General features: G+C 44.2%; 2 protein-coding genes across 2 annotated transcripts in view; one reads left to right on the top strand and one right to left on the bottom strand.

Moving 5' to 3' along the window:
* Nucleotides 1-4,343: 4,343 nt before the first annotated feature.
* Nucleotides 4,344-13,445, bottom strand: PHF5A (PHD finger protein 5A). The gene is made up of 4 exons (XM_010830036.1): nucleotides 13,309-13,445; nucleotides 12,854-12,877; nucleotides 12,197-12,363; nucleotides 4,344-5,005 (listed from the first exon to the last, which is right to left on the bottom strand). Exons 1-4 carry the CDS (start codon nucleotides 13,358-13,360, stop codon nucleotides 4,916-4,918), a joined length of 333 nt encoding a protein of 110 aa, XP_010828338.1. The 5' UTR covers nucleotides 13,361-13,445; the 3' UTR covers nucleotides 4,344-4,915.
* Nucleotides 13,446-13,866: 421 nt separating this feature from the next.
* ACO2 (aconitase 2, mitochondrial) overlaps nucleotides 13,867-25,478 on the top strand; it is a 49,150-nt gene continuing 37,538 nt past the window's right edge. Inside the window, exon 1 of the mRNA XM_010830002.1 lies at nucleotides 13,867-13,935. Within this exon, the coding sequence (XP_010828304.1) occupies nucleotides 13,900-13,935 (36 nt within the window). The 5' untranslated portion in view covers nucleotides 13,867-13,899. The remainder of the gene's footprint in view (nucleotides 13,936-25,478) is intronic.

Here is a 25,478-nt window from a genome sequence, read left to right as displayed (position 1 = left end):
TGTTTTTTTTTTTTTTCCTGCACTATGAGGCATGCAGGATGATCCCCAAGCGGGGATTGAACTGTGCCCCCAGCAATGGAAGGGTGGAGTCTTAACCATTGGACCACCAGGGAAGTCCCATCTCTACTCCTTTAAAAAAAAAAAATTTGGCTGTGTTGGTTCTTAGTTGGAGCACACAGGATCTTTCGTTTCGGCACACAGGCTAAGTGAGGGCTCAGTACTTGTGGCGCGAGGCATGTGGGCTCTTAGTTCTCTGACCAGGGATCAAACCTGTGTCCCCTGAACTGGAAGGCTGATTAACCACTGGACCACAAAGAAAGTCTCTCATCCCTCCCTTTTAATCACTTGTGTTATTCACCCAGACTCCTGTGTTTGTGAGTACTTTTTCTAGGTGTTTTTTTTTTTTTTTTTAGAACAGAATAAACTGGAAAATATTGTACACACAGTAAATATTTCATGAAATTTTGGTTTCTCTTATACATATGTATGAGGCGTGAAAACAGTCCAAGTGAGAGATTGTTGTAGGGTATGGTGCATCTGGCAGCATTCATGTTGGGAGCTTAGAAAGAAAAGGTACAGAGTTGGCTGGATAATGTGACAATGGTATTTCAAACAAAGGAAATAGCCAAAAAGATGGGGTATGTGTGAGGAATTCCCTTCATGAATAGAGGAAAACCTGAGGGGTAGGGAAGAAAGGGAACCATATGGAAGACCTTCAGTGCTAGGACTTAAATGTTTATCTGTGAAGTAGAGGCAACGGCACCCCACTCCAGTACTCTTGTGGAAAATCCCATGGACGGAGGAGCCTGGTAGGCTGCAGTCCATGGGGTTGCTAAGAGTCGGACACGACTGAGTGACTTCACTTTCACTTTTCACTTTCATGCATTGGAGAAGGAAATGGCAACCCACTCCAGTGTTCTTGCCTGGAGAATCCCAGGGACGGGGGAGCCTTGTGGGCTGCCGTCTATGGGGTCGCACAGAGTCGGACACAACTGAAGTGACTTAGCAGCAGAGGCCCTTTGCAAGAACTACCATTGAAAAAAGTAAAGCCTTCCCAGTAAGGGTCAGGCATTTACCAGGTCAGATTTAATCCTTACAAACCAAAGTGGGAGGCATTAATGTCCTTATGTAATAGATAAGAAAAAAATGTTCCCAGTACTAAAGATCAGTAGCAGATCAGAATTCAAATACAGGACGGATAATAAAGCCAACGCATTTCTCATTACACTTTTTTTTTTTTGAGCAAGAGCAATGTAATAAGTGTGATGTTTAAAGGAGATTAAATTACCATATGTGTACAGAGCATATTTGAGAAGCTAGAAGCAAGACACTCATCCTTTTTAGATCCTAGAAATGAATGTATCAAAACACTGAATACTTAACAGTAATCATAAACCTGGGAAATGAAATGGCTTTCTTAGATTGAACTATAATAAATTTAGTTATTTTAACTAGACTTGTGTAAGTAGTGGTTACTTCAACAAATAAGAAAAACAGTAATTTTTAAGACCATTCTGTTTTTTTGTGGCCACACAGTTGGCTGAGATTATTATTCACTTTCCAAAGAACTGTATACAGTTAGAGGTTAAAATTCAGTTTGTAAGCAATATTTTCTCAACAGAGAATACTGTCATTATTCCAATTTTTAAAACTGAAAAAGACTTATCCTAAGGTCCAAGGTAGACAATAATTAAGGACTTGAATTTGAACATCGTTTATCTAATATGGTCTTTAAAAAAAAAAAAAAAAAATTTTTTTTTTTGGCTGCTCCAGCGCTTAGTTGCAGTAGGAAGGACTTTCAATTTTCATGGGCATTTGGGCCCTAGTTTTCTGACCAGGGATCGAACCCAGGCCCTTTGCATTGGAAACACAGTGTCTTAAGCCACCAGAGTTCTTAACTTACTCTTGGCCTCAGACAGCAAACAAATGGAGAATGGGATTGTGAAATTAGGTGACAGAGGAACAGCGTTCAGCAGAATTCACTGGGCTGAGATTGAACTTGCCTGTCACTGATCAGTATGGAAATCTCACCGGGCATTAAGTTTTAAGCTCCCTTGTAAGACCTTTTAGACGCATACACACTGAAGCTCATAGAACACAGTAAGGTGTTGTTTTGCTAAAACTAAGCAATAGCTTTTCAAACACTTGTAGATCCAAGATGTTACATGGACCAAGGTGGTTAATAAATTTTTGTGGGGAGGGGGGACATACCTCAAGGCAAGTGAGATCTTTTTCTCTGACCAGGGATCAAACCAGAGTCCCCTGCATTGGAGTTTTAACTGCTGGATTGCCAGTGAAGTCCCAATGAACAAATTTCAGAAATTGTTTACTAAAACAAAACATTATGACTTAGTATTACACATTAAAACTAAAGTTAGTTACTAACTAAACTTAGTTAGAATCAGTGACAGATTCTAGTTATAATATGGATTATCTGATCTCTACAACTTTTGATTACTTTGCCAACAAAGGTCCATCTAAGTCAAGGCTATGGTTTTTCCAGTGGTCATGTATGGATGTGAGAGTTGGACTGTGAAGAAAGCTGAGCACCGAATTGATGCTTTTGAACTGTGGTGTTGGAGAAGACTCTTGAGAGTCCCTTGGACTGCAAGGAGATCCAACCAGTCCATTCTAAAGGAGATCAGCCCTGGGTGTTCTTTGGAAGGAATGATGCTAAAGCTGAAATTCCAGTACTCTGGCCACCTCATGCGAAGAGTTGACTCATTGGAAGACTCTGATGCTGGGAGGGATTGGGGGCAGGAGGAGAAGGGGACAACAGAGGATGAGATGGCTGGATGGCATCACTGACTCAATGGACGTGAGTTTGAGTGAACTCCGGGAGTTGGTGATGGACAGGGAGGTCTGGCGTGCTGCAATTCATGGGGTTGCAGTCGGACACGACTGAGTGACTGAACAACTTCTGATGTACCATAACCCTTACCTGATGCTTTAAAACTGCTCAGAGCTCCCCAAACACATCACCCTGTCCAAACTGTTTCCCCCACAAAAATGTCCGTTATCAGCAGACCCCATCCCCTCTGCTGGGAGGTTGCAATGTGGCCTTCAAAGCCCAGTTTATTACCTGGTTTCTATTACTTTAGTTATTCATTCAACACTGAGTACCTGCTACACGCTGGGCACAACAGACTTATTTCCTGCCATCATGGAACACAGCCTTATAGATGATAGTCAATATCACCAAATGCTAAAAACAAAATGCTCATGGTGCTATGTGGGAGTATGACAAGAGGGACTTTGGGGGTTGAATGAGGCATCTTTAAGGAAATACTTAGCTAAGGTCTGAAGGATGAGTAGGAGTTAGTTGAGCAGAAGCAGAACAGAGCTTTACAGGTAAAAAGCACAGAGGCAGGAGGGAAAGCAGCAGTTTGAGGAACTGAAAGGAGCCCTCATGGCAGTCCTATGGCTATGATCTTCCTCTAGCCTTCCTGAGGTGCCTCTCGCTAGGCCCTTGCTTTGTGCAGCCCCTGAGCTGTACTGAGCTGTTTCTGTTAGGCTCAATCACTAAATTCCTTGAAGGCAGAGATTATCTGAATTCTGTTTTGGACATTCAATACATCACAAATAAGCAAGTATACATTCAAGACAAAACTCCGACAAGAGGTCAGAAGACCCATCTCTTCCTTTAGCTCTGCCACTAAGTTGCAATGTGACCTTGGGCCAGGTCCCTGGATCCTGCAAGACTCAGAAGCTCTTTCAAATTCATGGTCTTAAAGGCTTACTTGACTGGAAGTCTCCAGTTATGAATATGTCTCTTCTGGATAACTTGCTTATTGCCTCTAGCAGACAAAAAGTACAGATGGTTAAGTTAGGGTAGGATACATCTAAAGTTGATTTTACTTAAAGCACACATCCCTTCACATCCTATTATTTTTTTTGGCCGCACCTCATGGCATGTGGAATCTTATTTCCCTGACTAGGAATTGAACCCACACCCCCTGCACTGGAAGTGCAGAGGCTTAAACACTGGACCACCAGGGTGGTCCCTCCCTTGTATCTTTAATGTGAATATATATATGTACTTTATGAAAAAAAGTCAACCAAGTTCAGTTTTCCTAACTCATTGATTTGAATACATTTTGTCTCACTCCCTTCTCCGTTATTGAAAGCCACCTCTTCAGTTCAAAACTCAAGTTGGGCAGGAAGGAAAAAGCAATGTTTCTAAAAATAACTTTGGTTTACTTATCATAAAAGGCACGAGTGGTTTTGAATTACAATAGTAATAAGAGAACAAGGTGCTTAAGTTAATCCCAATACCTCTATTTTGAATCACAAATTTCTAGGTGACTAAAAGTCCTAGAGTTAAAATTAAATTGGGAAGGGGCTGATGACCAGAAAATAAACACCTACTTTATTAATATAACACAAGAGAAAGGGTTTCCAATTTTTTAGAAGAAAAATAACATGAACCAGCACCACCTGGTAAAGGTTACAGGATGAAACGCCCACATTTATTGCTCTGCTGGCCACCCCCCCCACCGCAGATACTTCATCAAGGACAACTGCCATCAGAGATTCCCTAAGAACACGCTTTTCACTGCAGGTAGCTTCACAGTCGGGTCTTCAAATAGAAGACGGAAATGACATATTATTTCTGCTTTAGAAGGTTTTCGTATGAAGAAATTCTTGATGTGGATAACACATCCTTGCTTCTAGAATTTAAGGAATACCATGAACTAATCTATCAATTTTTCTGATATAGTCTGCCAGAGTGCTCTGCGAAGAATCTTTCTTCCATTCCTACCAGGTCCAGGTGAGAGGAAACCGGTAAGGTGCCTGTACCAACAGGCAAATTCAGGTGATGCTCTGTGCTCCGCCTCCTTTCTGCTGGCAGTAGTAGGCATTTCTTTTGGCAGCTGCAGCAGTCTGATGGGGGGAGGAAGAGGCAGCCCACCAATCACCTCTTCTTGAAGCCATATTTTTTACGTTCATAGAAGAGATCTGTCTTAGAGCTTCCCAAATTGACAATCTTTGGGCAACCATCTCTCTGGAAAACAGAAAAGTTGTTAAAAGTCTCTGAGCTTTAACTGAAAGGAATCTAAGATAAAAATTTGGGCTTCCCTTGTGGCTCAGCTGGTAAAGAATCTGCCTGCAATGCGGGAGGCCTGGGTTTGATCCCTGGGTTGGGAAGATCCTCTGGAGAAGGGCAAGGCTCCAACTCTAATATTTTGGCCTGGAGAATTCCAGAGACTGTATAGTCCATGGGGCCACAAAGAGTCAGATGTGACTGAGTGACTTTCACACTAAGAAAAAATAACTTTTGGATTAATGGTTTAGCCATTCATCTTACCAGTTCAGTTATCCTATTTGATCAATCAAGTATTTACTAAGCACTTAGAATCTGCCATCTATCCAGTAGCCTGCACTTAGAATGCTGGATTCTTAGCCCACTTCTGTTGCTAATATGATATAGTGGAGGCAAAATCGGAAACTCTTTAAGGTGAACTTCCCTGATAGTCCAATGGTTAAGACTGTGCTTCCAATGAATCGAGCATGGGTTTGATCCCTGATTGGGGAATTAAGATCCCACACGATGTGTGGCCCCCAAAAATAAACAAAACTCTTTAAGGTGTTCAAAGGATTTTCTCCAAGTGAGAGGTAGGAAATGGTAATAATCATCTACAGATCAAGCTCTTTAGCTTTCTTTCACTATCCCAAGAAAGGAAATAATACCAAGGGAAAAAAACTGAAGACTTTAGGAAACAGTACCTTATATTTTAAGTATCATAAGAGAATACTGAGTTTGATGTGTCCTTATTAATTCACTTAATTTGACACATGGTCTTGGGAGAAGAGTGCTCCTGTGCTAGAGATCACTGTTGACAGTCCATACTCTGATTTGTAATGTCAGGCTCCCCTGGCCATTTTGTGAGCTTGAGTGGTTTCAGTGAAGCCCCTGGGAAACTGTGTTTTGCAGGGATGATGGTTCCATCAGTTGATTTGGGATGATGAGAAGAAAACTGGGGGAATTACTACTGGAAGAAGCCTTCCTAGATCTGATGATTTTATTAAACGTTCATGTCAAAGGTAGTTGCTTGATGCTGGGCTATGGAATGAATGAATCAATGAGTCCAGTCCTCAGACAACTTATTTCTAATTCAGCTGTTTTCTTTTTTGGGGGACTGATACCAACACTAAAAAAATCTCTGAAAAGACACAAAGCCAACACTAACATTTCATTATTTTCTAGAAAACATGTATAGGTTGGCCAAAAAGTTCCTTCAGGTTTTTCTGAAAGATGTTACTGAGGGCTTCCCTGGTAGGGAAGTGCCCACCTTGTAGTTAAAAGCCACATGGTTATGTGGCTCTTCCAGTGGTTAAGAGCCCGCCTTGCAATGCAGTGGACACTGGTTTGATCCCTGATCCGGGAAGAAGCCACATGCTGGGTGGGAACTAAGCCCCTGTATCACAACTATTGATCCCATGCACCTAGAGCCTGTGCTCTACAACGAGAGAAGCCACTGCAATGAAAAGCCCATGCACCACAACAAAAAGTAGGCCCCACTTGCTGCAACGAAGAGAAAGCCTGTGCACAGCAGTGAAGACCCAGAACAGCCAAAAATAAACTAAAAAAAAAAAACACACAAAAAAGTAATGGAAAAACCTGAAGGGACTTTTTGATCAATCCAGTACAACGTATTATATTGAGAACTACCGTCTGTGAAGCTCAGTGTGCTGAGGGAGCCAGGCTGTGGCACCACAGCCCCACCAATGCTAGGTGCTAGGTGAACTCAAGTAAGCCACGTAATCTGTACTGGGAATCTTGGTACACACGTCAGAAGAACTGCCTCTCCTGACCCAAGATAGCCTGCTACTAGACACGACAGTGCTCGAAGCCCTTTAGGGATGCTGTGAAATTTTGTGGTATGATGACAGCCTGTTCAGCTTTACTACGCCTCACTGACTTGCATGACTGGGCAAGCCACTTCTGTCTGGATTCATACCCAACTATAAAATAAGATGACTGGATCAGGTCAATGTTTACAAACTGTATTTGTAGAGCCCTCGAGAGTCCTGAGAGGTGCCAGGTGACTGTAGGACTCATCCCTGCTCTGTGCAGCTCTGTTCTCACTCATATTAAGACTGTAGGCTCTGGAGACGGGCCACCTGAATTCTGAGAAGTTATTACCCTCTTTATATCTCTTTTTAGTCATATTATTAAATTACTACAATGGTAGAACCTACCTTACAGAGTTAAGAATCAATAAATGTACCTAGAACAACACCTGGCATATAGCCAGCCTTTAATAAATTGTAAGAAATTGCCAAAAATAAATAGCAGCAATTTCATAATGGTCCAACCTAACACACCCATGGCTTTTGTATAAGACACTTTTTGAAGATAGGACTCCATGTGTTAAAAAGTTGAAAAAAACATCGGAAAACTAATGTTTTAGATTATTAGCTCTTTGGTTTTTATGGCATTTTCTCTCACTGACTTATAAATTTCCTATTTTCTTGCCTAAACTCCTGTTTTTATTTTCTACATATCCTGTGGGTCTAGTGGCTGTTCCCAAATTCTAACAGTACTGAAGAGGTGAGGATGTGTGCACTGGCTGGCTTTTGTGAACGTGCCTGTGAATGGAGACCATGAAAACGGAGATGTTTAAGAAAACCTCAAGGATGGTACAGAGAGTATCTGTGAGCTGCGCTAGGGAGTGTATTAAAGACAAATTTCAGCCTTTTTCAGTCCTCCCGGAGGGTAACAGATTTCCCCATTCTGAGCATAGGGAGCTTTTATTTTAGGCAGCTACAGCTTTTGAGTTGAATGTACATGTTGCATGGCCACTTAACTTCTATAATTTCACACCCAAAAAAGTAGACACTAGACTGCCAAGTGCTTCTTTCCATTATACTAAATATGTCTGTTAAAACATCCCCGTGTGTGCATGCTAAGTCAGTTCAGTTGTGTCCAACTCTATGTGACCCCATGGACTGTAACCTGCCAGGCTCCTCTCTCCATGGGATTCTCCAGGCAAGAATACTGGAGTGGGTTGCTGGGCCCTCCTCCAGGGGATCTTTCTGACCCATGGATTGAACTCAGTCTCTTTATGTCTCCTGCATAGGCAGGCAGGTTCTTTACCACTTTAGGGAAGCCCCTAAAACATCCCCAGGAGAAGCCTAAGGTGGGCTCCACCAAAGAGAAGTCAATGCCTATGGATTTCCTCCCTGAGGAGGGCTGAACGTCAAGTCCATTTCTATGGCACAAAAGCAAGCTACAAAAATTACCCTGGACCTGGTGAGAATCCAGGACTTTATAAAGTAATACTTAAAAAACCAACACTGATCATATACCAAAATATAACATACCATGGGTAAATGTGTACAGAACCAAAATGCAGGAAAAGGCAATTTACAAATTTTGAGATCAGAAAAACAGGATTACAGAAAATGGGTCCACATGTCCATTTCTTATATTCAGTAGCAAAGAATTACCAACAGCAGGCAAGACCTGCTTGATTAACAGAAACTAGTAGACAAAACACTGATTCTTCCAGCAACTATTTAATGAATACCTACAAGGTAAAAACCAGACTGTACACTGGTTTGAGACCTTAACAAGGGCATCACATTTTCTATTTGAAACTTTAAGCTCTCAGTAAATGTATCCAGGAGGTAGAAGGGACTGCTACTACCCTTTGTGGGCTGGGGGTCAGGGGCTGGGGGTCAGGGTGAGACTTCCTCAAAGCCACACACAGTATCTTAGTAGCAAAGCCAAGACCTGAACTTGGGCTTTCTAACTCCTACTCTGGTGTTTTTTGTAACAGAGGTTCCTGGAGGCAAACCTCAAAACTTTCACAAGGTTTAGGAAGCTGCAGAGAAGGGTAAACTTGTGAATTACCTTTGAAAATTATCAAGTATCTTTCCTATATATCTAACTGCTCTGCTATTTAAACAGGAAGAGAATGGTAGACGTAGCATGAGACAGAGAGGCGCATCCTTAACCACCTGAGAGGAGAAATACGATGAGTGTTTAGGGTAAGTGCTTTGAGTTAGCTGATGCATCTTCAATAAGGGTGAAAACACCTTTGACATTACAGTGGTTTGTGATCTGAAGCTCACCCTTACCCAACAAAATCTTATCCAACTTTCATTCCTCTTGTTGTGGAGAAAATGTAAATAGTTTTTCAGCATTCAAGATCTTAGTTCCTCAACCAGGGATCAAATCTGTGTCCCCTACAGTGGAAGCATAAGTCTTAACCACTGGACCGCCAAGACTTCCCAAGAAAATTTAATTTGGATTTTAACCTTTCTCCTTTAGTGGAGGGGCGATAATGAAAAACCACCACCAAAAAAAAAGGCTGAGAAAGAATTACAGAGACCTGGGTTCTAATCCCGTATCTGCCGTTTATTCATCATGTGACCTTGGGCCAAACCTACCTTTAAGCCATTCATTTCCTCATCTGTATCATACACAACTTTTAGACAAGAAAGACCAGCACAGTACCTGGCATGCAGCAAGAGCTCCAAAAATACTAGTTGCTATTTTTCTTGTTATCTGGTTGGGAGAGTTGAGGAAAATGGTTAAGTAAAAGGAGTCAAGGGTGAAGGGAGATCAATAAGATGCCACATTATAAGACACTACAAACTGGTACTTTGGCAGAAGTGCCCACAGATATTGTCCCTGACCCCTGAGTATTCTCAAGGCTTTGAAAAAACTATGGAGAACACCTAACCTAGCTTACTGGGCTAATTCCCTCATAAATTATGGAAGTTGCTGGAAGAGAACAATAAGAGGGGTTGCTTTGGCTGTAGGAAGATTTGTGTGTAGGAAAGTCTTGGGCACTTAATCTACATCATGATCTGTAAGGCTGAGAGGCTGGATCATGTCACTGGACTGTTTTGTGTTCCTTGGAAACTATTGCTGAGTTAATGCGAGCTAGATGCCATCTCAAATATCCTCAGAACATTCCTGTATAATGTGAAGTAAGGGAAGTGGTGACATCTAGAATGAGGCACAAGGATCCGGAGAGATCAGGTCACCCGCCACATGCAGACGAATCAGACAGTCATTAACCTTTATTAAGTACTCTGGTTGTAAGCGTATCAGATAAGAACTCTAGCTACAGTCATGGAAAATTCAAGAAAATGTTGTCCTTAATAGATCTTTGGCTCGTTTTAGCTAGTTTAAGACTTGCTTGTACTTTTGTTCACTGATATTGCCTCACCATGGTGTAGACTGTAATCATCCGACACCTACTGTGTACCAGACACTCTCTAGCGGGAGCTCCTACAGGTGATTCACAGGAGTAGCACAGAAACGTGCACCAGACTTACAATATATGCCGGGACGACACCAAGAGCCGGGGCTTCCCAGGTGGCTCAGGGAGATCCTCTGGAGGAGGAAATAGCAACCACCCCAGTATTCTTGCCTGGGAAATCCTATGGGCAGAGGAGCCTGGTGGCGGGGCTACAGTCTACAGGGTTGCAGAAGAGTTAGACACAACTTAGTGAACTAAACAGCAGCAGCATACAAGAGCTAGAGAAAAAGGGGGATATGAGCAGGGCATGATTCGACAGTCAAAGATAAATGCAAATCAGAGTTTAGGGTAAGACAATGTTCAAATCGGGGACATCCCTGGTAGCCCAGTGTTTAAAAATCTACCTTGCAATGCAGGGGACATGGGTTTGATCCTTGGTCAGGGAACCAAGATCCCACATACCTTGGAGCAACTAACCCTGCACACCACAAGACCTAGAGCAGCCCCCCAAAAGAGAGAGAATGTTCAAATCACCAACTGAAATTGTTTCTGGTACTTTATCTATGACTGTTCTCATTTCCCTAAATAACAGATGACTTTCCTGGTGTAAGAAATAGGTTTATCTGCTCTAATATGTCCCACTTATTAGAGGTAGACAAAATCGAACTGCAAAGATTCTGAGGTAGCTGAATCATCTCTCTTCAACACAGGCACATCACAGATTTATCAAAGGACACCACGAGGTTTAGTCAGAAAGCTTGGACTTGACACTTATTAGCTGGGAGAGGGGCTGTAAAATGGGGATAATAATAACCCCTAATTAACAAAGCTATTGAAAAATAAGGGAGATAGGATCTATATAGAAGGGGGATCTTCCTGACCCAGGGATTGAACCTGTGATGAACTTGAGTCTCTCACATTGCAGGCAGATTCTTTACCATCTGAGCAAACTGGGAAGCCCTATATATATATTTAATTATCTACTATTTGTAAAAGGAAATATAAGGAATTATTTATCTTTTGGGAATTCACTGGCAGTTCAGTGGTTAGGATTCTGGATTTCCACTGCAGGGGGCCTGGGTTCCACCCCTGGTTGGGGAACTAAGATCCCCAAAGCTGCCCAGCATGGCCAGAGAATTTTTTATTTCTTTTTTGCCTTATGTCTCATCCTAGATTAGGTAACCAGATACCTCATATTAGCCTATTGTTACTGTATCACACTTTGTTTTATTGTCATAAAAAGAATAAAAGGTGATTCATGGGTTGTCCTCCTCTCCTCCAAGAAACCTGTTTTTGGTACAGATCTATAGTTCTCTATTGTATCCTGGCAACTGGCTTAAGGAGTTGAATAACTGCCATTGCCAGCATACAATGTTAAGGGGCAAAAATGTCACAAGCAGAATCCCAAGCAATTCTGAAAAATCAAAGCAAAAGTATTCTCTAGCTACTCAGAGCTGAAATCAACTTGAATAGTCCCAAATTCAGAAGTCAACACATCCACCTGAACAGTCCTTAATGATAATAAAGAGAATTACTGAATGACTATTGTATACCATGCACTGTGCTAGGACTTAAAAACGCAGAATATTGGGAGTTTCCTGATGGCCTAATGGTTAGGATTCTGGGTTTTCACTGCCGTGGCCAGGGTTCAAGATCCTGTAAGCTATGTGGCACAGGGAAAAAAAAAAAAAAAGGATATTGTTTATGAATAAAAATGAGAGAGACATCAAAGGAATAGAGGGCTTTCCAAATTGCCAGTGTTGACCAAAATTTGCTTCTCTTGCACTTTTTTCCTTGATGTAAAACAACTGCCTTTTGTTGGGCTACACCCAGTTTGGCTCACAGAGGTTGAAAAAATTATAACCTAGATGACTAAATGAACACACTCATCTACGGACCATACAGTTTGCTGTGCATGGCAAAGTGTTACTAAACACAAGGAAAAATCAGATGAAAAGCTTCCTATATGTACTCACATCTTTCTCCTGGATGGTGCATTCCTTACAATAATAGGCATCTGAAACTCCAGGGCCTCCACAGATCACACAGCGGCCCTGGTAAGAGCCATAGTTACACTCGTCGCATATGCGCACCAGGGTGCAAGGACGCACATAGGAGTCACAGATCACACACTTGCCATCACCTATGAGGAGAAGAGGATGGAGTTACACCACGTGCAAGTACCTCGAGGCCTTTGCCCTCCTCCTGCTATGGGGACTACACCAGTCTCCTAACAGTGACTTGAGGACCCTCTACTTTGGCATCACAAAACCGACTTACCTCGTGTCCATCTCAATCTCTACAACACATAGGAAAAGTTAATCAACTACTAGGTAAAGAGCTTAGAGAAGCACCTGGTAGACACGTCTATATAAATTAATTGGAAGACCATGTGGGATGTGGTCATGCTACTTCCGGTCCAAAGCTAAAGATTCTCTCAAAACCTAGTGTCTAAAACGTGCAAGCTGGAGTGAGGGTGGTGGCCTTTAGTTGCAGCCTGGCATTGTGTTGACATTCTTTGGGTCACGTCTACTCAAAGTCCTCTTAGTGCCACCGTTGAAAATGCCCGTTTGCTTGTTCTACAGAAACTGAGTGGGCCAGGTGGGCTATTTGGGGAGGCGTGTTCCACTTACACTTTTCACACAGTCTTCCAATGGCTGGAAAATAAAAGATGGTAAAGAGCACAATTAGGATTAAAGTTTTGATGAAGAGGGGACAAACATCCTCGAGCTTGCGGTGGGGACAGGAGCAGGGACTGCAGTGAGCCCTGAGGGGATCTATCCATCTTATCCCCTTAAACTTCAATCCGAACCAAATCCACAGCCTCCTGAAGCCCCTCACAGGTCCTGCGCAAACTGAGAATTTCTCCCAACCCCATTCCGGCAGCCTGCCTCCAGCTCCCAGCACGCGAGCCCCCGCCCTCCTTTCATCAAGAGACCGCAAACCCGCGCGCTCCTACACTTTCAACCTAGAGGCGGGGAACGTGGCGCCTCCCGGGCAAGACCCTAAGCAAGTGACGGGAACCCCGGACCTCTCAGGTCCTAATACCATTCCCACCCAGAGAGCCGGGTGCAGAAGGCTGCCTCACCAACACCAGCCTGCTTGCGGCAAAAGATCAAGTCCGGGTGATGTTTAGCCATAGCGCCCTCTCAAGCCACCGGAAGCTTACAGAACTTCCGTCCGACCTTTAACCTCCGTTGCTCCCGCCTCTTGGTCGCCGTGATTGGTTCTCTAGACATCCATCAGCATTTATACTCTTTGCACCAAAACCCGCTGGTTCTCGCGAGATCAAATTCCAAAGCCAAGTTTCCGTCCTAACGGGGGGCCGGGTCCTGGCAGGTGCATAAAAGTTATTTAAAAAAAAAAAAAATCACAACCTTTCCAGGACTTGAATGGAAGAAGCAAATTTCAAAGTGCAAAGTTGAAGTGTGCACTTCGATAAGACATCTCTGTGCCCCGTATTTACTTCCTTAAGTGTTTTTATGTAGTTTTTTCCTCTCCCCTTTCGAGTCCTCACACGGGAACTCCGCCCAAGGCGCTCGCAGGAGTAGGCGCCTCGGCGGAGGCCCAGCCTTCACGAGGTCGCGTTTCTCTTCAGGCCACGCCCCCATCCCGAAGGCTTTAAATACTCTGAGTGGTACGTCACTTTCAAGCGACCTCATCTTTGTCAGTGCACAAAATGGCGCCTTACAGCCTACTGGTGTCCCGGCTGCAGGTGAGCGAACTGAGGGCCCCCTGGGTTCGCGGGGGCGGGGTGCCTCCTCCTGTGCTTGCGGCTGTGGGCGAGGCAAGACGAGGCAGGCCCGACCTCCGGCCGGCTTTTCGTGTACCTGTCCCTGTCGCGGGCCCAGCACCCACGCTCGCTCCTCCGGCGCCCGAGGTCAAGGCGTCCCTGGCTCTGTCAGCTCTCTCTGCTCTGTCCCCGCCCAGCTGGAAGCTTGGGTCTTAGAAGCAGCATCTAGGTGAAGAGTGGAGTCACCTCTTTCTCGTTTTCGTGGACCTCACTTTCTACCCCATAGAGTTTCGTTTTCTGTTCCTCAAGGTGAGGACAAGGTGACTGGGGGAGCGCGGTGGTTGTTGAGCTCGCTAGGCCCAGAACCCGAAGGCCTCACTTCTCATCTCTCAGCGGCGGAGACTCGCTAGCCAAGTGCATCAGTCGTTGTCAAACCCGAAGTCTGGAGGAAAAAAACTATATTCGATCTTGAGGGAATCCTGCAGAACATAACAGCCAAGAGTTCTAGGGGACCTTCCGTCCCCAGCTGTAGTAATTAATAATGATAACAGTAGTCTCTCACCTTTGCACAGATTGCAAGACCATTCCTCGTCATATCACTTAATTTATATGATCATTTGGTAGGATGATTATTCTCATTTGATAGGTGATGAAACTGCTAGGTAAAAGTTCCTGCTCTCTCTTGAGTGTTGCCCAAGTGCTGTGGCCTCAGCATCTGCCCTACTACCCCGCTGTTCGTGTCACCCTGCCCTCAGAACTTTTTGAACCAGAGTGTGATCCTGGAGCTGATGTTTGTATTTGTGAGAGTACCAGAACGAAGTATATTGAGCCCACTTTCGTTGCTTTTCAATTACTAGATGGGAAGGTAAAAGAATCAACAGTTTGACCTTGACAATCCTGTTATGAACCATCTAGAAAATTGACTGTGACTGCCAGATGGCTTTTTCAGTCTTAACTTGACAATCCTAGGAAGGTGGTGTTACACACAAAGGTTCAATGTCAAGCCTGTATTTTAATAAAAATAAAGGAAGCAAGCATTTGTGGACATTTATGCAACTTTTATACATTTAACTTGTGCATCTACTTTGGATCAAGTAGCCAACTATACTTACAGGTTTGAAGAAGGTAAGGTACTGTACCCTCAAAAAGTTTTGTGTTACCAGAAGTTATTTATTAAGTCATATTGCTTAAATTTAAACCATTTAAAGTGAAGTCATCATTTATCTTATTTATACTTATGGGGTCTCAATTCTGGCAGAAACAGGGGATTTGGCCTAATTAATTCTCTCTTTAGATGCTTTGATTCTCCAGGTTAGCAATGTGGAATAGTTGTTTCTTCTTGATCCTACTGTCACATGATCTAGTGAAGTTATACAAGGTTATTTGATAAGGTAAATTGTTAGATTTATTGAGCTTGGAAGAGACAACTGATATCACAGTATTTTTTAACCGAAAAAGAATCTTGGAAAGCATGAGCATTAGACATGCGTAGGAAGAGAGCTGGACTCTTCCAAGTTAACCCATATGCTAACCCATCCAAGTGACCTTGAACTTGGAAACGGAATCCCAATTTCTTCATCTGTCATTTGGAAATTGTGTTCATTGAAAAACATTTATCGAGTACTTGGTGATCAGCTTCCATTCATATTGTTATAATAATTGTTACAAAGCAATGAGCAAGAATGTATTTGTTTATGATCATCATGTCGTCCAGCTTCCTCTTTTATAGACAGACACTCCAAGACCTTGAGACTGAGTCTCCTTGTTTCTGCATTTAGCTAAGATGAATGAGCAGCATTATACCACACTGTCTGCTAATAGCCAGGCTGTCTTAAGTAATGGCCAGCTTCCACTGTTGTCTAAAAACTTTGTAAATTTACCTCTTTTATGTTCAGCTACATTTGAGAAGTGATGGTACTACCTTAGTTGTTGTGTGACAGAACCCTGTCCATGCACTCAGTTTATTTACCACATATTAACTGAGTACCCTCTGCTTCCTCTGGATACAACGAGAAGCAGAAAGAGCAGATAATTCTGTTCTCATGGAACTTCCACTTATTCTAACGTATTCTGCTGCAGAGGATCTTGGAGATCTTTCTCAGCTGAAGTATTTTGGGCAGACCTTGATTGAACCTTGACTGGACCAAAGGTGATGGCAATTACTACTACCACTAAGAGCAGCTAACATTGAACTTAACTGTGTGCCAGTAGCCTCGCATGACCCTGTGAGATATTGCAGATTTATTAGCCCTGTCTTATAGATGAAGAAATAGGAGTAGAGCAGAAACACAGTGTAATGGCTGAGAGCATAGATTCTGGCATCCAATGTCTTACTTTAATGCTGACTCTGATATGCACTAGCTGTGGCTTTGGGCAAGTTACTTCACCTCTCTGTGCCTGTTTCCTCACCTGTAAGATAGGGATAATAGTATATCTGACTTATCTAGTAATCATAGTTGCAAAGTACTTAGAACCCTTGTCGTCGTGTCCTGAAGTCGCTCAGTCGTGTCCGACTCTTTGCGACCCCATGGACTGTAGCTCACCAGGCTCCTCCCTCCATGGGATTCTCCAGGCAATAGTACTGGAGTGGGTTGTCATTTACTTCTCCAGGGGATCTTCCCAACCCAGGGATCAAACCCAGGTCTTCTGCATTCCAGGCGGACACTTTAACCTCTGAGCCACCAGGGAAGCCCACTTAGAACCCTGCTTCCATCTAAAAGAGCTATATAAGTGTTTGTTATTAAATTAAAATAAACTTGTCTAGGGCCTTATCACTAGTTGTTAGTGGATGTGGTTTGAATCTGGTACTTTCTGACTCACAAGCCTGAGGTCCCAGCACCTGCACCATACCACTGCTTCCCTTTGCCATCAACACTCAGCCTGTCAACCAGGGCACCATTAATGGTCCATAACCAGAGAACAGTGCTCCACAAAGTGTTGTGTCATTTGATACCTGCTACCAGGTAGGAAGATAGAAATAAAGTGAAGAAAATGGAGGTGAAGTTTTTGAAAAACCATATCTACTCTCCAGTTTTTAAAATTAACTTTCAGGGACTTCCTTGGTGGTCCAATGGCTGGGACTCCATGCTCCCAATGCAGGGACCCTGAGTTCAATACCTGGTCTGGGAACTAGATCCCACACTGCAACTAAGATTCGGCACACCCAAATAAATAAATATTAAAAAATAAAATAAAATTAACTTTCATGTAAATGACCATGGATAGAAAATAAAAGGGGTTGGACACTTCCAGATACATTTTAGGTCTTTGGTTCTGCCTTGAGATACCGGGATGCTGAGTTCTCACCATGTGACCTTGCGGAAGTTACGTAACTTCTTGCATATAAATCTGAAGAGTCTGTTAACTACAAAGAAATCAGACACATTTGCAAATGTTAAAAGTGCCTCTGTAAAGTGCCACATTAACAAAAAAATCTTGCTTTGAATTGGGAAATAGATCATTCTGGTTCCCTGTTCACTGTGGTCCCTTCTCAGGTGACCAGTAGTTAGTTGTTGGTTTGAATTAAGTGAATGAATGAACAGATGAGTAAACTTCCAATCTGAAATTTGGGCAGAGTGAGTATGAGGATGAGGGGAGCACTCCGTTGCCTTTTGAACAGCCTGTTCCTAAAGCGTTTATTGAACGCTTAACTATGTCCCTATCTCTCTTCTAGACACTGAGAGAGTCATAATCAACAGGAATAGTGGAGCTTGTATTGTAGTTCTGGGGAGACAAACAAGTGGACAAGAAAATTTAGCTGTGAAGTAAGACAACGAAGATAAGGATAGTGTGGTCGAGAGAGTAGAGGTGAGGATGTGGCATAGCTTTTGACTGGAGTGGTTGGGGAAGGCTTCTCAGAAGAGGCAGCATTTGAACTGGTACTTAAATGATAAGACAACCCTTCAGGATTTTGGGAAGGGCCCAAAGTAGGAAGGGAAGGAGCAGTATGTGCAAAGCACCTGAGATGGGTCTGAGGATAAGAAATAAGGCCAGTGTGGCTGAGGTGATGCGAGGGAGGTCTGAGCAAGTGGCAGGAGCCAGGGTCCTGTTGGATCTGGTAAGGAAATTGGGTTTTACTCCAAGTGTAATGAAAATCCACTGGAAGATTTTAAATGGTGAAGTGACAGGATTTGATTTGTAATTGAGAGGGAGCATTCAGGCTGTATGTGTCTTCATCAGCCCTGGTGTTCTTTGACACCCCTTGTTTTCCCAGCATGTAGTTTGGAAGGCAGTGGTGGGCTCTGCGCCCCTCAGCATGTAGAAGGGGAGGGACTGCAGGGCAGCTGCATTGGGTGAGGGGGGCAGGGGGGAATTGGATGAAATTTGTCAAAAGGTGCAGTTTTATAGTTATGACTAAGTACTAGGGATGTAATGTACCTGGTAAATATAATTAATACTACTGTATGTTACATATGAAAGTTGCCAAGAGAGTAAATTCTAAGAGTTCTCATCACAAAGAAAAAAGATATTTTTCCATTTATTTGATTTTGTGTCTAAATGAGGTTGATGGATGTTCACTAAACTTAATGTGGTAATTATTTCATCGTGTAAGTAAAATCATCATGCTGTACACCTTAAAACCTACACAGCTATGTCAATTATATCAATAAAACCAAGAGAAAACAATTTTTTTTAACAAAAATAAAACGAGAAAAGGCAGCACATGGGATACCAGGAATCTCAGGAGGCTCCTCTAAGCCCTTCTTACCATGTGGCTTCAAGCGAGGCCTCAGCCCTCTAGCACTCTGGTTACACATCTGCAGAATGGGACAATTCATAGCTACCTTCCAGTTGAGAAGGCTCCTGAAGACCTAGTAATGTTTGGAAAGCTCTTTAAACACATGGTCTTCCCTGGTGGTTCAAATGGTAAAGAATCCACCTGCAATGCAAGAGACCCAGGTTCGATCCTTGGGTCAGGATGATCCCCGGGAGAAGGAAATGGCAACCCACTCCTGTATTCCTGCCTGGAGAATTCTATGGACAGAGGAGCCAGGTAGACTACAGTCCATTTTTAGAATGGTGCTGAAGACCTGGTAATATTTGGAAGGTTCTTTAAACTCTATGGACTATAAAAATGTGTGAATAGTTTCTAATGTTATTTTAAAAATAGACCTTTTCTAATATTGAGACAAAGGACAGATTTTTTTTTTTTTCTTAAACTATTCTAGAATGAACCTGTGGAAGCTCTTCTTTATTTAGTGGATCCGAAAAGGCAGGGAGAATGATTTTTTCTTGGATTCATTGTGCAAAGCTTGGGTCAAAGGAAAAGGCAGCAACGTTGCTGTGTGGCCCTGGGAAAAAGAGCTAAGTTCTGGAGCCTCAGTTTCTTCATCTATAAAATGGACACTGTACCTTCTGTCTCTGGGCGATTGTGAGTATTAGGTGGGACTGTGTGTATAAAGTGGGGGAAATCTGACACAGGATATACGGGCACTTGGTGAGAGTTAGTCTGTGTCTCCACCCTTCCAGATGGTCTACAGTCTCCATTGCCCAGCGTTTATCTTCAACTCATATGTTTAAAAAGAGTCTTGGGACTTCCTTGGTGGTCCAGTGGTCAAGACTCTGTGCTTTCACTGCTCTGGGCCCGTGTTCCATCCCTGGTCCGGGAACTAAGATCCTGCACGCTGTGTGGTACCGCCTGAAAAATAAAAAAGAGTGGCTCTAGTGAAGCTGCTTGTTCCTTCTGTAATGGCCGTGGATACTGCGTGTGTAGTGCTAGTGCAGGAATACCTTTTGGGTACGGCTCTAAGAGAGTTGGGAGAAGAGGAGCAAATGAACCCATGGCTTCCTGTTTTTTAATTTTCTAAGTTGAAGGCCAGCATTGAGAAGGCGAGCTCTAGAATAACATTTGCAGTATTTCCATCAATAAATATGAGGTTCCTTGGGGAATTTAGGCCCAGTTAGGAGCATTTCTGCTTTCACCCTGCAGTACTTGAGACGATTTCTCAGTGGGAGCTTTAATTCTGTGGCCGGTTGTGGGGGGACCAGAGAGGCCTCAGGAGCTCCTTCAGCCTACACTTCAGTGCTCTGTTGCTGGGCACTTCACCTTCAGCTAGACATTGCTGTTACTGTTGTCACTGCTCACTGAGAGAACTACAGAACTTATTTAAAAGGCCCGGCCTGTGAAAGAGCTTCTGTGCTGGTGAGGAAGAAACCACATCTTGGTAACTGTAATACATTGCGCTGAAGCGAGGAGGGGAGGGGGTGTGCTGGGTGGAGCTAAGTCCAGGCCGCCCGCCCTACTTGCATGAGTGATGGCATGCTCGGTCTGCCCCACCGCACCCTTGGCGTTCAGAAGATACCCATACTGAGCTGTCAGCCCTGCTGTACTCGTCACTGAACTAGGTCTTGTTGGACAAGCGCTGCCTCACTTGACCTTCACAACAACCTAAGATGTAGGTGTCGTTAGCCTTGCAGAGTTTCAGAAATTAACTAGTTTTAAATCTTTGTATGTGGCCAAGGAAAGGAGGGCTGGAGAAGTGAAACAGTTAAACAGACCCCAGTTGGTTAAATGGCCTGCCCAAGGTCACGACTAGTATGCAGCTGCCTCAGATTTTGACTGCAGGCTTGTTTGACTGCAGAACTCAGGGTTTTTACCCTTTGGTCAAACTGTTTTCCTAGAGGACTCCCCTGAGTATAGCAAGTAGAAACTGGATCTCTGGAGAGTAGGCTAGATGGAGGGGACACAGTTCGGTTGGCTCCATGTCCTGTTGGGATGTGGAGATGTTTGAGGCCATGGTTGCCTTCTGCCCCAAATACCAGCAGAGCTTGAGAGGGAGGGCCCAGAGCTGTGGGTCAGCCTCACAGGCTGCCTGTCGAGCTTTCGGAGGAAGCTATTGCCTCAGGATGGGTGGTGGGGGCCAGACCAGGGCTCAGAATTTATATGCAGTTCATGGTGTGCCTGGAGTCTGCTTCAGACACCAGCAAAGGAGAATTAGGCAGATGAGTGAGTCTTATCAGCTGACTTCTTAAAGGAACCCCTACTGCCTTGGACCCCATTTAGAGGCTGTGTCTTGGATAGAATGGCTCCCTGCCCCCTTCCCAAGCCTCTGAAAAGGACTGCATCACTTTTGTGCCTGCCTGTTGCATAGCAGCCAAGCTCACTGATTGCCTAGGGACAGGAGGGAGTTGTTATAGCTTGGGAGTCTTAGGAGGGTTGCCAGACATTCTTCTGCCAGGAGTGGGAGACAGTTTTTAGAAGCAGGAGAGATGTGGAGAGATCACCCTTCTTGAGGAAGCAGAGATGTGGAGAGATCACGCTTCTTAAGGAAGGTGCTGACTGACGTGCATTCCTGCATTGCTCACCTAGACAGAGCCTCACCTGAGGCTTCCCTGCCAGGAAGAGCTGGTTGCTAAGAGCTGTGAGGCTAAAAGCCATTGAGGGTTATGGTCAGAGGAACCAGGAGTCTTTCCCTTCCCGAGACCTTGAGGTCATCTTGCTGGTGAAATGGGTGGCCTCACGTGGTAGTGTGTTCCCCACTGCCAGAAAGGGTCTCTCAGGCATTCAGGGGCAGAATGAGTGGATAGATGAGACCTTTTCAATTCTGAGATGTGCTGTCCTGGTGCTTGGGACCTGCTCTGGGGCTGGGAGGGACCTGCTTTGACAGCTGGGAGGGGGCAGAGGGCATGGTCAGAAACAGCAGCTCATGGTTCTTTCTCAACATGTAGGTAGGAGGTATGTGAGAGGCAGCATCTCCTCCCAGGAGAAATGATGAACAGCAGCTTACATTTATTGAATGCCTGCCAGGAACCCAGCTGCCGAGCTCTGTGTTTTCCATATATTTTTTCCTTAAGACTACGTTTAAAACTCTTTCCTTCTCCCAGTTCCTGTTCACAGAGGCAACCACTGATAGGAATTTTGTATTTTCATTCCACACTTTTTTTTTCCCCCTCTATGTTTACAAACAATACATTGTTTCCAGGCTTACCAGGTGGTGCTAGTGGTAAAGCCTCCGCCTGTCAGTGCAGGAGATATGAGAGACGTGGGTTCAATTCCTGGGTCAGGAAGATCCCCTGGAGGAGGGCACGGCAACCCACTCCAGTATTCTTTCCTGGAGAATCCCATGGACAGCGGAGCCTGGTGGGCTACAGTCCGTAGGGTTGCAAAGAGACAGACGCCAGGGAAGCGACTTAGCACACACATTGTTTCTAATCCTCACAAAATCTCTACTGTTTTACACCAGTTCTACAGAAAAGGAAACAGAGGCTCAGAGAAGTGAAGACTCTGGTCTGAGGTCCCAGAGCTGGGGGAGCTGAGGTTCTGGGCCAGGCCCCTCCAGCTCTAGAGCGGATGCCTTCCCTGTGGCTAGACACGGGCTGCAGTGTTGCTGCAGTGAGACTTGACAGGCCAGAATGGGGCCGGCGACTTCCCTGTCTCTTGCTGAAGCAGCTGCCTTCAGAGACCAGGCTGCTCCAGGATCCCGGCCAGTTTGGACAGCTCAGCCACCTTCTCCTCCGCTTGCTCTGAGCTGTAGCGCCCTCTGACACATGGTTCTCTGAGGCAGCGCTGGTGTGTGGCGTGCTTCAGAGTGTGGACGGAGGTCAGACTGGCCCAGCCAGCCTGCCCCATGCTTTGGCTCTGTGAACAGGCACGGAGGCTCAACACAGCCTCTGCCAGAGACACTCACAACTTGAATTGGAAAGCAAGATGAGGAGCCTGTGTTCAAATCATGGTTCTGCCTTCATCTATCTCATCATCCAACACTGGTGTCCTGGACTCTGTGTCCTAAACTCTGAGTCTGTCGTGGTGACCAAATGAGACAAGTCTTCTGCCCTTGTAGAGCTTACATTTTAGTGCAGTTTACTTTCTCACCTGTCGGAGTCTGTTTTCTCTTTAAAACAGAAGACACAATGACCTGTGACACTCCTACTTGGCCCAGTTGTTGGGAAGGTGACCTAAGATAACCTTTGTGGTCCTGCCTCACAGTTCTGTTGGTTTTGTTTCATTTTATTTCTTACCTGATTCCCTGGCGGGTCCACTTTGGTTATAGTCCTTCCTTCAGAGTTTGTTCTGTGTCAGTTAAGCACAAGATCAGGAGAGCCTCCCTCGCCCCTGGGAGCCCTGGAGATTCATATCCCAGCCAGCAGAGGAGAGGGCACGGTCAGACCAAGAAGCCAGATTCCACCAGAGACACTGAGCCCCCATGGAGGACTGAGCCCACCTGGCTGCCGGGCCTGAGCAGAGGTTGGGAGACACTCTGTAAGCATGGTGAGAAGGGCACGGCTCAGCAGGTTCCCAGCCATGTGACCTTGGGCAGGCCACTTGCTGTCACTGAACCTCTGCATCTTCAGGGCATTTAGGGAGGCTGAGCTCTGTCCAGCAAGGGTTAGAAGAGACACTGCCCTGGAGCAGTGGGTCAGCTGTTGCTGTTTACTCCAAAACAGATCTGAGGGCTTTATGGTCACCCTGAGGGGAGACTCCCACCCAAGTGGATGGAGTTTTGTAGCAAGGAAACACTAGAGTGCTTAGAATGGAGAAGACACAGTCATGGTTTTCAGTGATTTGAAGGGCTGAAGCGTGGAGGAGTGACTAAGCTCATTTGATCTGGTTCCAAAGGACAGGGCTAGGAAGTGTGTCGGTGACTGGGCTGGCTGCTTTCACATGGGTGCTCTCCTTCAATAACCCCTGCAGCGTTAGAGGGGTTCAACAAAACCACGCAGCCTTACGCCACTTGTCGGGGACAGAGCTGGGATTTGAGCCCCGGTTTCCGTTGCCTGATAGGAAGGAGGTGGGTTTCAGTTCAGCGTGGGAAGCATTGGTTGTTCACAGCTGTCTAGTAGTGGAATGGGCTTTCTGTAAGCATATGAGCTCCCTAGAATAATCATGTTGAATCCAGGCTCTGTAGAGGTTGCTGAAGAGGTTTTCTGCCTTGAGGCTGCCCTCGACTTCCTAGTTCCTGAGAAAATGGAGGCTGAGGGCTTAGTAGAAGTATCTGTTCTAGATAAGGGCCTGGTACTTACTCATGAGAATTTCACATGGCCTGGGACTTGGACTCCAAGTATGGGGAAAAAATTTTCCCATTTCCTAATTGTTGTGACATCTGAGTGGATGGCCAGTGGATGATCACTGGAATGACCATGGGGCCAGGTTGAACCAAGCATTATGTTTTGCTTTTGGATTGAGAAAACAAAGACAAAACCCCAATAAGTTTTTAATATGCCCAAGTCATCTTCCTTCTTTAAATGATACTACTGATCTAGACTACTTATCCTCCAGGCACAGTGATCAAATGTTGTAAGACTCAGTAATAGCTATTTTTAAGGTAGAATTAATTTCTTACCTTTTTTCCCCCTTATTTATAAAGATACCTATTTAGGAAGCTTGGAAAATACAGAAGTATAAAGAATACCGTAAAAATTACCTATAATTATTCATAATACCCAGAGATAACCCACCCCACCCAGAGATAACTACTGTTAATGTTTTGATAGATTTCCTTGTAAAGTTTCTAAAGTTTTGTAATCAAAATTAAAAATGTTTAATAATAATGTATTTATATTTCTTTAGATTTTCTTTTTTTCTTTTTTTTTTTTTTAGATTTTCTTCTGATTCTAAAATTTATGTACGGTGTTAAAGGTTCAGATTACCTAAATACAAAAAACTGTCCATAATTTCACCCTCCAGGGATTTTGATGTTATTTGATTTCTTTAATTCATTTGTGTCCAACTCAGTACTTAAAGTTGCCAGGGTTCACTTGGCACTTGGAGGTTTCAGTGTTTAGGCTTAGAGCCAGGCTGCCTTTGAATGCTGGCGTATCTGCAAGACCTTGCGTGAGTTACTGTCCTCCTCCAGCCCTCAAGTTCCTCGTCTGTTAAGTGGGGCCCATATACATTAGGGCTGTTCATGCACATAACCCTTACTGCTGCTACTAGTAATTATTATTGTTGCCATTGTCTTTGCTTAGACATTTCAGCTCTGACACCTGTTCAGTTTGGGTTCAGTGGGTACCCTGGTGCTAGGGGCTGTGAGGAGATGTGGATTCAGCGTGGACTGGTGTTTAGTGCCCTTCTGGGAATCACCGAGTATTGAATTCCACAGGGTACCTGGCATCAGGCCAGGGAGTCTGGTCGAGGGGGGGTGGTGGTAGGTATTTCTGGATGATCTTCAAGGAGTTATAAAATTTTCTAAATTTTCTAAATTTTTTCCAAGAAACATGTCCTACTTTTTTAAATGGGAGGAAAAACTCTAGTAAAAGCTATTTAATAAATAGCCTTCCGTCTCTCCCAGCGTCAGGGTCTTTTCCAGTGAGTTAGCTCATCACATCAGGTGGCCAAGTATTGGAGCTTCAGCTTCTGCAGTCGACTTTCCAATGAATATTCAAGGTTGATTTCCTTTAGGATTGACTAGCTTGATCTCTTGTCCAAGGGACTCTCCTAAGAGTCTTATCCAGCACCACAATTCGAAAGCATCAGTTCTTCATGGTCTAACTCTCACATCTGTACGTGACTGCTACCCCAATAAAAACTTCAAAAAAGAAAACTGGGTTCGAAGGTGAACCCTTGGCTTGACAGTGCACAGCTAGTA

The sequence above is a fragment of the Bison bison genome, unplaced genomic scaffold (genome assembly GCF_000754665.1).
Source record: "Bison bison bison isolate TAMUID 2011002044 unplaced genomic scaffold, Bison_UMD1.0 scf7180017858886, whole genome shotgun sequence".
Taxonomy (NCBI): domain Eukaryota; kingdom Metazoa; phylum Chordata; class Mammalia; order Artiodactyla; family Bovidae; genus Bison; species Bison bison.
This window is presented reverse-complemented; position numbering and strand designations above follow the sequence as displayed.